Raw genomic sequence first — 15220 nt, forward strand, 5'->3', positions numbered from 1 at the left:
GTGCCTACATTTCCATTGTACTGTTCCTAAAAATAGCAAGAAACTATCCATCATTTGACTAGTCTTTAGACTTCTTTTCTTAACCATTCTGACAGTAATTGAAACTGCCTATATTGCTGTTCATGGGCTGGATAGTTTGGCCTAAAGTCAGCCTAGATATTTATTCTTTTTGAGGCTTCACAATACTCTTATTTACTTTCGCAAAAGTAAATATCTCTTGTATCAATATTGTTGATCATATGTGACAAACAGAATGAGAGCACTGTACAGATTCTTACCCACAAAGAAACAAGTAAGTACAGCTTGTGAAGTAACTGAACTTTGTTTTCCTCATGGCAGCTCCTAGTAGAGATCATCCTCAAGGAGGCAAGTATTGTTCAGTTGCAGCTTGTATTTGGTGGCTGACCAGCTGCTGTTATGTGTGCCAAGTAGGCAGCCTCCTTTCTCTTTTCCTGTCTTTCCATTCAGGTGCTTCCTTTTCTTCCTTCTGTTAATCCTGTCTTTTCTGTTGTCACCCCCTGCCTGTTGCTGTTTTACAACTCTCCAAAATGAATACCTGCATTTGATAGCAGAAGCCTGAGACTTAAATTTTTATTTACTTATTTTTTTTTTTTAATTTTCCAAGAGCAAACTGGGAAGCAAGAATAATCAGGAACTCAGTTGGGGCTCAGGCTTTCACTGCCTGGGATATCCCCATGTTTACACAGCTACATGACCAGCGTTACATACCAGAACAGACAAGCTCATAGTTGTTATTTATATCAGCTGGATTTGTGCAGTCATTAAAAACCAATCATAGTACAGGCTTCAGTCAGTTTGTTTTGCTAAATATTGGGCTAAACATAAGAATTGGTTAGGGAAGCAACAGAACTAGTAAAAGTAATAATAATCAGAGAAAGCAAGTTTCCAAATGTAGGCTAGAGATTGTTGTGTGGTCTTTTTTGCTGTGATATGCTGTTGTGGTGTTGATATTCAATTACAAATTATTGTGGTATGCCGATGATGTATTCAATACTCATTGCTACTGCAGTGTTAAAATGTCTTGTTGTTTAAGTCTCCATCCATGTCATGTAGTATGTTGTGTGTAGTTAGATGTAATCATCCTTTTTGTGTTTGTCTTTGCCTGATTGCTTTTGCAACCAATATTGCCCGTGCTGCCTCTAACCTTTTTACAAATCTCTGTTCCCCAGGCATTCTCTTCCTGCTTTTACCTGTCACGGCTTGCTTTAAGTAATTGGCAAATTCTGCATGATAACCTCACTGGGAAAGGCTACTTGCTTCATGCTGTGGGAGAAGTCTCCCTTCATAGTATGTTGGTCCTGTAATTCTGCAAACGTTATGAAGATGCACAGTTTCTTGTAAGCGGGGCTTCTCAACATCCCGATGAGACAAAGGTGATCTCTGAGAAACTTCCTGCACATAGGCTGTCTCTCATGTTAAAGTGAATAAGCTTCAAAGATGAGGTGGATATTTCTGTGCATAAAAAGAACGTCCGCATTGCACTCTGGAAAATTAAAATCTAACTCTTCAAAATTCCATCTCTCCCACAGTTTGCAGACCTGAAGCTTTCATTTCAATGCATATCCTATTCTGGTACATGGTACTGGATGTTCATGGGGACTGCATACTGGACTCCATGAATAATGAATCAGATCCAGTTTCTTGCAGTATGCTCCGTTTTTACTTTTTCCCCAATTTAACCTCTTGCTGATTAGTGCAGTGCTGTCAAAGAATTTGACCAAACGAGCAGAACACTGGTGAGGTTTTGCTGCACTGCATTTGAAAACAGCACTATAGGACTGTGAGTTACCAAAACACATTCAGTGATCAGTGTAGAAGGACAAAACATTGACTTTCATCTGATTCATTTTATCAGAGAACTCCCTTTATATGTTCAGAGGATTTGCTGTCCTCGAGAAATTAACCTGCTCCCATGCAAATCTTTGCAATTCTTTTGCTTTCAGTAATGTGCAAATGGCTTTGCAGAGTTGGATGTTGTCTCCTGTTACGTTAGAAACTGTTTCAAGAATGAGAATGGTCTGATGTATCATGTTTCTGACCACAGGGCAATAAAGAAAAATGTTCATACATACCTACAAAGAAGAAGAGGGGGGCTGTGGTGTCAGGTGGGCAGGGTAAAGAGAGAGAATGTGTAGGTGTACAGCCTTGGAAGAATCCACTTTATTTTTGCACGAGAGTGTGTATATATACACATATTTAACACATAGTTATTAATCCATTTGCTGTGTGGCAGAAATTTTCTTTACTTCAAACTGGGTTTATGTATATAGGTCACTCCAAAGTAATGCCTCCTCTTGACTTCCGTGGAAATTATAAGAGATGCAAAGAGCACAATAACACTGTCTGATAGAGAAATTCTCAGCTACAAAACATTTTTTTCAACATAGTTACCACTGTTAGCTCTGCATTTTTGCCAGTGATGAATAAGACTGTATGCCATGCCTGTAAAAATCTGCACCAGCAGAAATGACCCCTCTCACTGCCACCACAGCTGAAACGCACCACCCACCCCTCACTGTTCTCACATCCACTGCTGGCTCTCCATAAACGTCTACAAGTGTCAATGCATGTCAGTGGGGGCCAATTTTTCCTCATGGAGGAATTTCATTTCACACCTTTGCTTCATTTGTGCTTCCATGTCAGATGCCATTCTGTCAGACTGCCCCTCTGCTGCCATCTGTCACACAGCAACAGAATGGAGTGGGACATTGGTGGGAAGGCTCAATCTCTACTGCTCTACCACCAATATCCACCTCTGACCGTGTGGGCCAACATCATAAAACAGGAGGCATTACTTTTGGAACAGCCTTCCTACATAGCTTTCCAAAAAATCCTTTCTCTGCCACTTGTTTCTGATTTTTGATGAGTAGCTGAATGTTTATGACATTTCCAGATTCCTTCTTGTTATAACTGAGTATATGTAAGACATTATTCAGAAGAAGTCAGTTTTCCCCTATTGGCTTTCTACACCTGTTGCCTTCCCCCACATGCAGTGCTTCAGAGGTCCTCTCCCTTCCTCTTCTCATTTCAAAGAAGTTTCAAGGAATGGAGGACAGGCAATGCAATTACAAAGCTGCATAGTAATTAATTGGCAAAGATGGAGTGCCTTATTTATACTGGCATGGTAAAGCTGTACTTCAGCTCCCCTGGGAATAAATTATGTCAGTTTGTACCATGAGCTGATTTTATCTAGCTGGCATACTTAGCAGTAAGAGCTTTGTCATTAGAAGTGCATGTCTGCCTGTTCAGGTGGCTTACTTTAGCAGTTGCATTAAATTTTACTTAATAATAGCAATAATTATTTAAAAGTTATGATGTTCTTCTTGAACGTCTGTCTTCTAAATGGACAAATACCAACAGCCAGGGATTAGCAATTACTTCTCACGTCTCACAGATTGATGTTAGACTTGGTAATCTTAAGGGTCTTATCCTGCCTAGGTGGTTCTGTAATTCTTTCACTGCAGTGGTCTTTGGCATGTAGGTTGAGTAACACTGGTGAATAACTCTCTTAGCTACAGTCAGCTTTTACCAATGAATGTGAATGTATGTATACCTGAGAGACACGCAGCATCTGTATTTCTGAGCCAGGTAGAAGAGCACTGATATAGGAAAAGTACTTTATTATTATTATTATTATTCCAGTGCTACTCTGTGCCATTGCAGTGAGTTCTGCATTGTGGACTGTGGCATTCAAGTTACCATAAAAGCTTTTGTTTTGTTTTTTAAACTATATAAAAGCCCCTGTAGGGTAACCTGACAAACTACGGCTCTTTGTCCACCTGTCCTTTAAAACCTTCAGTAATTCTGTTCCTTCTCTATGCTATTTTTTAACTTGAAGTAGCAGTTAAACTTGAGATTCAGACAAAGCATGGAACTTTCTTGCTGCATTTAAAAGCTACTGCCTCTTCTGCTGCACTCAGTGACTGTGGAGAGCAATTCTATGTATTTGGCAATCCTCCCCTAGTTACTGCCTCTAGAGAAAAACTCCCCTGTCATGCATATATTTGAAATATAACATGCTGAATCATAGTCCGTCTTCTCATGCGGAGAGGTTAGTGTAATCTCCCAGTGATCTGTTGTTGGGCTAGCAGTTCTTGATTTGCATTCTAATGCTTCATCTGTCATAACCCACACATCAGAATTGACCTCCCATCTTATGGCAAAATTTGGAAATTTGCAATTTTCTTTTTTCTTCCCCAATGAGTAATTCAGCCTCTTACTATGGATGCAGAAACTTCCTTTAAAAACTATCAAGGGAGCTACTGTAAATGTTTTGCTGATGCCAGCTGGGAGTTCAGTGGTGCCACAGAATGTTATTAAGGCTCTGTAAGTGAGTCACTGAAAGCTTGGCTGACCTCTCCTCAGAATCATTCTTCTCCAATTCATCCCGATTATCTCTCTTCTGTAGAAAACTTGTCATCATTATCCAACCATAAAGCTTCAAATTAAGAAACAAATACTCCTTCACCATTCTTTTTCAAGATACGGTTTTATTAGTATCAGTTAATTGAAAGGGAAGGTTTTCTTTGTGTTTTAGTGAGAAGCTGAAGAATTGTATCAAATGTGGTTTCATTCTGCTGGAATCCTAATAAGGAGAATCTGATCTGCAAGCTGAAAGTCTGCAGAGGGGTTTATATTGATAATGTAAATTCATAGGTGGCCCATAGCCCTCTTGAACATATGCGATTTGGGTGAAAAAGAAGAAATTTAATTAAAAAATCAGCTCATCTCAAGGGCCTTTGCTTTTTTTAACTTACTTTCTTGATCATATCAAGGAACTTAATGAATAAGAATGCAGTGGAAATACCAAGGCAACGTATATAACGTGTCTCTTTGTTAAGCTATCCCTCTACCTTAAGCAGAAACTGAAAATTTATGTTTGGGGCTACAAATTTAAAGAGCATTGCCTATAGTTTTGTATTGGACATGGAATTACACTGGCATAGTATTACAGAAAAATGGCCGTTTCCCATCTCAGCCGTGCAGGGCTGTCTCTGATAACCCTGATGTAGAAGAACTTGGGTTATATCAGGCTGCTTTTGGACATGGAAGGTTTTCTCCTGCCTGTTCATTCTGAGTGTGAATTCTGTCCCCTGCAGTTGTGATCCTGTGCGACTTGTGCTCTGTTGTTACGTTAGCAGCTTAGTTCTGACCATAACGTTAGTCAGCAACCACAGTACACCATTCCACTCCTTTATTTCTGTCAAGGCAAATTCATTTCTACTCTTCAGTCTATTGCCTTAGTCAAAAGAGAAGTCTAAGAGCTTTCCTGTCTGTCTTAGACTTAGCTCTTTGATGGGTTGTTTGCCATATCAAATCACCTTTCAGAATGTTTGGTGAACATCATCTAACACCTGAAAGATAGGTGGCATCAGTGAACATTCCTGTAAGTCTTTTTTTCCTCTCTAATGTTACCAAGTTGTGTTCTTTTTTGTCCTTCACAAGTAATTTTTCTTATTACTGTTGTTCAGTTTTGTTTTATCAGTAGACTTCTGATTGTGTCAGACTCTAAATTCTACTGTGTGCTTCTAAAGGCAGTGGCACAGTAAAGCTGCAAAATATTTTAGGGCGATACAGCAACTGAAATGTTTTGTTCTCAACCTAACTGCTTGTCACTGTTAAGCATCATTTCTTTTGAGTCAAATTTCAGGATTATATTCTAGGATGAAATTTGATGGGGCAGGGTGCTCTCTATTACATTAGTGTTAAATAATACCTAGTGAAAGAACATTGGGATTTTCATTTCTTAACACAAAGAGGTGAGATGAAAATGATAAGTTGAAGTAGACAAGTTGAAAGAAAATAAATACCTTATAGACAACAGAATTGGTAGTTGTTAAGGATCCTGTGTTGTGTTGGGAAGATGTTTGCAGAGTGGCTGCAGTTTTGCATTGCTATTACCAACGTGCAGCTCCATAAGTATGAAATAGTTCATTCCTTCTTTATCTGTTTTGCAGAGAGGAGTCAGGATAGCACTGCAGCAGTGCTGTCTGACTCCAGTTCCACACAGGATATGTTCAATGAGCCTGCCAGTTCTCAAGACAGCCTGAGGAAGCCTTACACAGAGAAGAGGATTTCTACTGCCTGTACTGATGCACTGATGCCCAGCAAGGAGATCCTGGGATCTACTGAGGAGAAGAGTAAGCCCATCTTAATGGATAATGTCAGCTAGTATTTTCACATTAAAATGTTTCTTCTGGCATGCAGAAGCACTGAAATATGCTGCACTATGGCTGAGAATTTTAACTAGGCATTATTGCTGAATATATTAGTGTAGCTTAAAATTATAACTATGCTTTGCTCATGTGGCCATCATCCCAATTTGTAATGCCTGTTAAAGCTTACAAATCAGAAAATCATGATTAACTCTTGTTGCTGGTGGCCCTGTGACTTGCTTGCCTTCTTTTAGAGTATTAATTACTGTTACTTCAGTGCTTCAAATCTCTTAAGTAATTTGAGTACTCATTTCAAAATAATCTCAATGAAAATAGTTTTTTTTTCCCCAAACATAGATGCACTTTTTGTTCTAACCCAGCAACAGCTTGATATTCAGTTCTTAAAAAAGCAGCAGCAGGGGAATTAGATGTTTTATTCCACTGGATATTTTATGTTGTTGGAGAGTGGAATTGCTTTCTACCACACTTTTCCACATATAATAAAACTTCTGTATGAAGTCTTCTGAATTCCACTGGAAAAATTGTTTCAGAATTTCTTCAGACCTTATCCAGAAGCTGGAATTTCCCTCTCTCCAGTATTTGTACAGTTGAACATGGCAGTGGTGAGGGTGCACTTCACTAGGGAAAGAGAAACAACATGAATGCATTAATTATGCCCACTTCTCTGGGCTGTGGGCACTTTGTGCATTAAGGCCCTTTTGATAGTTCAGGCTATGCTTTAATTTCTTCCAGTTTCACAGAACCACAGAGCACGGTATGTGGATAGATAGCCCTGATTCACTTCACTGATCTCTCTAGGAGGAAGTGCCCGCTGCCATCTTTTTGCTCATTAACTTTCATAGCTTGGTTTCTTGTTTTTAAGAATACTTCAGCACATATCTAAGCCAGGGAAGTCTGTGGTGATGTTTGCATCAAAAAAGTATGCACCAGTTCCTGGTTTATTGTTTTTTTATAATGGTACTTACACAACCACTAAATCCAGTAACCTTCGGGTGATGAACTAAAACCAGGGCTGCTCTTCAGGCTTGCAGTGAATTAGTTGTGTTACTGTCGTCAGTTGTCTGTTAGGAAAACTATGTTGAATTCTTGCTCTACTGACATTTATCAGAACAAGTGTTGTAACTGCAAAGTGCCTTCCTGACTCATCTCCAAATCCCATTCAATGTCAAGGTTTATTAAGGCTTAATAAACTTAAATGATAGCTGTATGTTATTCTATTCATTATATGTGTTTTACACGTACTAAATAGAAAACAGTTGCATATCTACAAGGCTGGGTTAGCCGCTGCTGATAGTTCTGAGCCTAAACTGTATTCTGGAATTGTGTTCTTCTTTGTACATTGTTGAGAATAACACATTTCACTTGGCAGGATGGCTTTAATTTTCTGTTCTTTTTCACTTGGTTTGCAGTAGAATTTCATTGAATTTAAAGTCTTACTTGCTTCCCTGCCACCCCACCCCCCAGTTATCTTACTTGGTAAACATCAAGAATAGTAATTATTTTTTACAGAAAGTGTTTGCTAAATATGTTTATGTAGTAATGGAGAAAAGGATTGTCATTTGTTGTAGTTCACGTCAGTCATTCTGTACGTGTCGTTTGCTGTTTTGTTATTTTCATTGTCATTTTTAGTTCTCTCAATTTTCCAGTTACAGGAAAATCAGAAGAGCTTCTGGAGAGCTCAGAATCTTACCATGTTGAGCCTGCTGGCCAGAAAGTTCTGGTGGACCCTCAGCCTGCTTCTGGCAATCCCTCCAAAGCTTCAATCCCCCCACCCTCACAGTGGGACTGGAAGAAGAAAGCTGAAACGTGTGGAGATGGATCCGAATTCCCTCAGGGTCTTCCAGCAGACCTTGAGGAGCAGCGGAAGTTCCTGACAGAGCAGTGTGTTGCCTCCTTCTGCTTGTGTCTCAGCCGCTTTCCTCAGCACTACAAGAGCCTCTACAGACTGGCTTATCTCTACACTTACAGCAAAACGCACAAGGTGAGCAGAGCACTGATACAGCAGCTGACTAGCTGTGTTTATTGCCTCAGTAAATAAACTGTGTTATCATCTCTACTGATTCAAAAGTTGCAGTGTCAAAGTTCAGCAGATGCTTGTTTCTCTAGTTTGGATTGGCACAATGTGGTTGTTTTTTTTAAATTATTGTTGTTGAATTAAGTTATTTTTTGTCATTCAGCAGAGAAATACCTTTTAGATACATCGCCTAAATGAAGGTGTTCTAATAAGAATAACAGTACTTGTTTCTTCTATTGAGTAACTGGACTGAAAAGTCTTTTGGAAGCAGAAATTCTTTGGTACTGATATAAACAAATCACATGACCCAGATAAGCTTTCTGGCTATCTGAGGTGATCGTAGACTGAATGTTTTTCCAGCATCCAAGCATGGAGACCACTAGCAGTTCAGGTCCATGTTCTGAACAGCACATGTACACATGTGCCTCCTTAATTTGAATGTAGGCTAGCTATATGCATGCATGTAAGGTGAGAGTGGGTGCCTTAACAAGTAAAATCTTGATTCTGCAGATCTGAAACAATTAAAAGTAATGTATTTATTGTGTACTATTTATGTGTGCAAATAGTAGAAGGTATCAGATCTCTTTCACTAATTGTCATAATTAAGGTTTAAACTCACAAATATCACATTTCAGAATCTTGTGTTCTGTCATATGCTGCACTGCATTACTTCCAGATTTCTCTTTCCCACCGCTGAAGCTTTCACAAATCAAATCTCCAACGTGCAGTCAAGTAGGGAAGGGAAGCTAACAGAAGCAACAATAGCATTTACTCATAGTAGAAAACATATTTCCAGTACTGCTGCAAATTGAGCAATAGAATGTATTAGCAATGCGATGAAAGGTGATGAATATTTCATACGGCTGTAGAGTGATTATCCAGACAAATATGACCATTTTTCAGAGATAACTTGTTTTGAAAACATTGTTATGCTGTTTGTATGTGACAGTTGTTAATTCTTTCATGAAACTAATCATTAAGAGGAGCTGCAGACTCCTGCAATCTGTCATTTGTTGCTGACAAATGATTTTCTATCAACATATAACAAGAAAGGCTGTCTATTTTCAGTTCAGTGGTTCAAATAGCATGTGTCCTTGCCTGAGGAGCTACTTGTAAAATATTTTCTTCATTTTTTTTTCTGTGATGATGCCTCCTCCTTTGCTACTCCAGATATAAATATCAACATACTGAATTGTGATGTTTTTCTGTATGAAATGCATGTTGTTTTCTGGATTTATCTTGTCTTCGAACTCAGAACAATTGAATAATGCTCATGTGAGCCTAGTAGTTATCAGGTTGGTTTTGAGGAGCATTACTGGGTTTTGATATCCATCCTTATTATTTCTCTAACAAACAACTACTCAATACTACAAAAACAACAACAACAAAAAACAAAAACCCAGCCTTTCAACTGATACATGCAGACTACATGGGTTAGAATTCTTTTTTTAGACAACTCATTTAAGTCCTTTTGTAGAACAATGTTGAATATCTACGGTTTAATGGTACATTAATATGGCTATAGTGGGAGTTTCACTCCCAAACAAATTAAAAACATGAAAAGGATCCATGCATTTGCAGTGATAATTGGAGTGAGAAGTATGCTTGGATATCCTGGTGACAAGCCCAACTGAAAAAAGTTAATAAACTAGATCAGGTTGAGTTGCTGTGGAGGCAGACTAAGTTACTGGGAAATTTTAGAAAGCTGAGATGAGTTTTAAAATGCATATAACCATCTTGGAAAATTCAGCATTTATGTACCAATGCCAGGAATATGTATGAAGAATGGAGACCGGTGGCCAGAATTCATGGTTCGCCAGGAAAGCAGAAGATTGGCAGGTCTCCACACTGCACAGAAAAACAAGTTTTCTGTGTGCAATCTGTTTTCTCCCATTTTTGCAGTATTACTTGTTTTGCTGTTGAAAGATTAATAAAAATAGTTGAGAGCTTTCTTTTTAGCATCTTTTTCAAAAACCTTTCAATGTTGTTCGACTGCAAATATTTAGCTTCTTTTCCACCCCATCAAAAGCCCACTTACTCTTTGGAGGCTATTTATCTTATTTTGTTATCACAGGAAATTTTACATAGCTGTTTTTTGTTGGAACAGCTATGCAGGAAAGCAAGGGTGAATTTTCAGAAGTTACTTCATCACCAGTTTGGGGAGTAGTTTTAGTTTCCAATTCACCTTGTGTCTCTCTTGAAGTTTTCATCCTTCGTGATGTTCAGTCTTTACCTCCCAAACGAGTGTTGGCACAGTTTCAAAGGGAAGAAGACAGGACTTGGCAAGACATTGTTCATCACTATGGCTAAAAAAGCTCTGTGAATAGTGAGTACGTGCCTAATGGTTGAGTATGCCTAATGGTGTCAGGGTTAAGCAGCACTTCTCAGAGTTTCCAAGTTCAGTATTGGTGGCTTTTGTCACTGTTTTTTAATGGGTGTCCATCTCTGAGGTCACTCAGATTTCCATTTGCTTGACCATAAGAGATTTTTCTTTTCCATTTTAACAATGCTAGTAAACTTTTTTCAGCAATTTATTTTCCCCTGTCAGTCATCTTGCCTTTGAATCTTGGGGTGAAGAAGATGTGGGAGGCAACAGCTGAGCTGGTAAGAGTGCTTTATAATTGCCCTGAGTCAGCCAGATAAATCCAGCAGTTCAGGCCGACAGGCAGTGTGCTGAAAGGAATAAATCCCTTCTGCTATGACCTGGATCCCTTCACCCACTGCTCATAACTTCATCAGCTAAAAACAAAGCAGAGCGGACTGTGAAATCTAATGAGTTGGGATACCTGTTCGGGCGTATTTAGTGGGAATAACTGATTGTGCTGATTAAAGGAGAAGGGGAGTGGAAAGTCTGTAACTACATTTTTTTTTATTCCCATTAGTTTTGATTGTGTGAAGGTTCCAGATAATTGCCCATTTGTCTAGATGATCTTTTTGCTCTAGCCTAGGTCACTGTCGTCATAGTCAATAAAAGCCTACGAATTATATGTACCATATATATACATGCCTGTGAACGGTCAGTATCATGCATAGCAGATCACCAGAGCATGACACTGCCCTTAAGGATCTCTTGATATTTTCAGTATAAAACTTAGATTCAGGACTCCATCCCTAGCTAAACACCTACATCAATTCTCTGAATGAATTGTTTTTGACATCCATAAATATCTGGATAATCTTTCCTATGCTCAGCTCTCTTGCACATGAATCCATCATCAGCATTTTGCTAAAGGGGATATTCCAGTTCTGTAGGACATTGGCAATCACTGCATGACTGCTGTCACTAGGACAAAGCACTTATGATTAGGCAGAGCTTTCAGTGTTTCATCAGAATCTTGTGGAGAAAATCATGTGGAAAACAAGCTGAGGTTTTTGCTACCAACAGCACAAGTATTGAGGTGATATTGCAAGTGGAGTATACCCATCAGATAGATGTGATTTTAATCACATTTAGGATTCACAGAAGCATGTTTCCAGTCCCCAGAAAACAAATCTGAATTGAGCACTTACTTGTGTCTATAGAACCAAACAGCTTCGTCTCTTTTGTCTGCTCAGTAAGGAAGTTAACAAACCAAAACAAACAAACCATCCTCAATGTAATGTAACTCCAGTGCTACATTCTAATACTGATAGAAAAAAATGAAGCAAATCAAAACCACTGTCAGCAAAACCTTGCAATTAATAATTGTCCCATCTGTTGGTAATCCTAAGTACTATGTTTTGCCCAGAGCCAACAGCTGTCCCTAGTTCTCAACCAACAAGAGATGTTCATGCATCTCTTGGGTAATGCTCTTAGAAATTAGTGAGTGTTGTCTGTCATTTATTCTCCTACCAATGCTTTCTTTGTGAATCCATTGAGCAGCATTAGCTGAATTTGATGACAGGCACGGAATTTTCCAAAGAGATCAAGTAAAATTACATGGAGGGCTGAGTAAAGATAAAAGGCCTGAATTAAGCAGCCCAGTGAAAGAGGGCTGCACTTTTAAGCTTAGTGGTTACCTCTCCTGTTTGACCTTAATGCTGGTGTGTTTGCTGGTGCTTAGCCATAGGGAAGGGCTGGGGTGAGAGTCCTGGAGGAAGGCTGTGGGGCACCCAGGGCAGCGAGCCTTGCTGCCTGGTGAGAAACTGTACTTCTTGTGGAAATTATTTGGTACTGAGCTCTGGAATTTATCTTTTAGCAAAATGTTACCTGTTTTAAATATGCTTCTAGTGCAGGATTCTGTAGATGACAGGAGGTGGAAGGTGGATTTCAGTAATTGAAGGTGTTTTATTTAAAAACAACAACAAAACAGGCAAGAAAGCAGAACTTGTTGATAGGACAAGGGAGGAATGGTTTTAAACTAAGACTGGGGAGATTTAGTTTAGATACTGGAGAGAAGTTTTTCACTCAGAGGGTGGTGACGCACTGAACAGGTTGCCCAAGGAGGCTGTGGATGTCCCATCCCTACAGGCATTCAAGGCCAGGCTGGATGTGGCTCTGGGCAGCCTGGTCTGCTGGTTGGCGACCCTGCACATAGCAGGGGGTTGGAACTGGATGAGCATTGTGGTCCTTTTCAACCCAGGCCATTCTATGAGTCTATGGTATGAGGTGGCATTCTGCAGCTATAGGGAACTGACTGATCCTCAGCTGGAGCTGAGCAGTCTGAGTGCTCACTCTGAGAAGCAAGCAGGATGGTCTTCCCCGAGGGATGTCATCCCCAGATCACACATCCACAAATGCTGCTGGAACAGCAGTAATCTGGAAAATGTAGGATATTAAATCAAAGCAAGTGATGGCATTACCTTCCTGCAACTCACCTGCCCCATTTCTTCCACAGAACCTGCAGTGGGCCCGTGATGTGCTGCTGGGAAGTGGTGTGCCCTGGCAGCAGCTGAAGCACATGCCTGCACAGGGCCTCTTCTGCGAGAGGAACAAGACCAATTTCTTCAATGTAAGTCTATACCATTGATAAACATATCCTAACTTTCTCAGCTATCATTTTAACACCTGTTTCTCATTTGAAAGGCTTGTGAAAGGATGGTAATGTAAAATTTGGGAAAGGCACGCTAAATGAGCCACATAATTAGTGAACAGAAAGGCAGAACTGTAGAATAGAGGTTTCTGCTGGGGTTTCTCCTCATGGAGGGAAACGTGAGAGAGTTTGTTTCTCATGAGCTTGAATATGTCAGGAGGTGTCAGAGCTTCTATTACACATCATTTACCACATATTTAATGGCTGAGACATCTATAAAAGCTACAGTTCTACTAATTGTAATTATCCTCTTGTTAACTCTTTCTCAAATGGACTTTTAGCTCTCTTAGTGAACATGGAGTGCCAGTTGCTCTCAGAAATCTCAGGAGCTGGAAGGAGCCCTTTTATTCTGCTTTTATATTTTAGCTCAGAAAAAGAGTATTTCCAAGCCACACAACACAGTAGCAGTGCTGTCTTACAGACTGTCCCTGTGTATGTGATATATTTTAATCTACATGGTGGTCTGTGCTTCTCTGGGTAACATAGGTAATCATACTTATGAGACTTTTATGTGCACGTGTCTATCAAATTCCCTGCTGCGACTGAGGCCCAATGCACTGCTGTTGTCTTCAGTATCTGTGGCTTCTCTGTGCCGTGTTCCAGTTTTCTGTGCACTTTTGTGATAGGATTCTGTAACTCTTCTGTGGCTTGTGGTGTGTGGGAAGGACCTAGAAATGTTCTGTTTGTTTCTGGACTATGATGTGGTTTCCTGTGATTGCAGTGACAGAATTTTGCCTCTGCATACCCAGGCAATGCTATAGCCTTGCTTGATTTTGATTCATCTGAAATTTATTTCCATATTATACTTGTTAACATCTGTCTTCATCTTTGCTGTATGTTGTGTTAGTTAGCACCTCTGTACAAACTTTCCTCTGATTACAGTCCCTCAGCTGGGCTGAACAACTAAGGGATATTGACAGTGGTTCAAAGTGATATCCTGCATCTATCTGCGAAAAGAATAATGTCATTCCATCTTCCTGGAAAAAAGTTTTCAGTAACAACTATTGCCAGCCTGATAGGGTGTGGACCAAACAGCTGTGGTTCTTCAATATCTGCCTGCTTTCTCTCTAAGAATCCTGCACTGTGATTAGCACTTGACATCTGTGAATATCTTGACTCTGGCTCAGCTAACCAAGCATTCTTGTAGATGTTAATGAAATTATTCATCATTCTTAAAGTCATGTGTGAGTTTTGCATGATCATGGCTGACTTGTTCATCATCACAGCATTAAGTGTCAAAAATGTATTTTCATGTATGAGCAATGGGGAATTCAGCAGTGTGTATAAGGGAATGTTGTTTCTACTTGCAAATGTGAGTTACCACATTGAGAGATCACTGGTTGACTTAAGTGATGTCTAATTTTTGAATGCTAGTGCTAGATAATTTAATTTAAATTAATTTAGATTCCACTGTATCTGTAGGTGCCTGTTTTCCACTGTTATTTTATAGAACAATCATTCTTTACTCCTCATAATGGTATTTTTGTGCTCTGAAAGATTAAAAATGCTATGATTGATAAACACTTTGAAATAAAGGATAGTTTTCAATGAAAGATAGATGCTAGCCTGGTGCACTATACCAGCAACACTGTTAGAAAAGTGAGGAAATAAGTGACAGTGATGACCTCAGCTTGGACATAGGTCAGTGTCAGCCCCAAGTCTTGCATTTAGAATGCTGCCTTCAGGTGTGAGACATTTCACACCTGAAATGGGGGGACTCAAGTTCTGCACTGTGGCTCTGCTGTGGTGACAGCATAACTAGGGATGGCCAGCACAACTTGCTGAGGTCCTGGTGAATTGGTGCTAACATCTTGATTACTCCTCCAGGCATGTAGGTTACTCTTGCTGTTAACAGGTACAATATACATAATGAGCTTAGCATGATTAAATATTTTGGTGATGTCATTTTCTACCAGCTATATTTTCAAAATGCTCTTCAAGCAGTGCTCTGTGTGGAACACGTGGCAGTAATCCAATACAGATGACACAAACATAGC

At 39.6% G+C, this 15220-nt stretch overlaps 1 protein-coding gene across 5 annotated transcripts in view; it reads left to right on the plus strand.

Annotated features, from left to right (window-relative positions):
* The window catches only part of CABIN1 (calcineurin binding protein 1), a 94232-nt gene that overhangs the window by 23847 nt on the left and 55165 nt on the right, over positions 1–15220 (plus strand). For all 5 annotated transcript variants that reach the window (XM_004934335.5, XM_015275465.4, XM_004934336.5 and 2 more), the window contains exons 28-30: positions 5979–6161; positions 7844–8178; positions 13029–13142. In XM_004934335.5, coding sequence (XP_004934392.2) covers positions 5979–6161; positions 7844–8178; positions 13029–13142 — 632 coding nt within the window. The remainder of the gene's footprint in view (positions 1–5978; positions 6162–7843; positions 8179–13028; positions 13143–15220) is intronic.

This window comes from Gallus gallus, chromosome 15, assembly GCF_016699485.2.
Source record: "Gallus gallus isolate bGalGal1 chromosome 15, bGalGal1.mat.broiler.GRCg7b, whole genome shotgun sequence".
NCBI classification, from domain to species: Eukaryota; Metazoa; Chordata; class Aves; order Galliformes; family Phasianidae; genus Gallus; species Gallus gallus.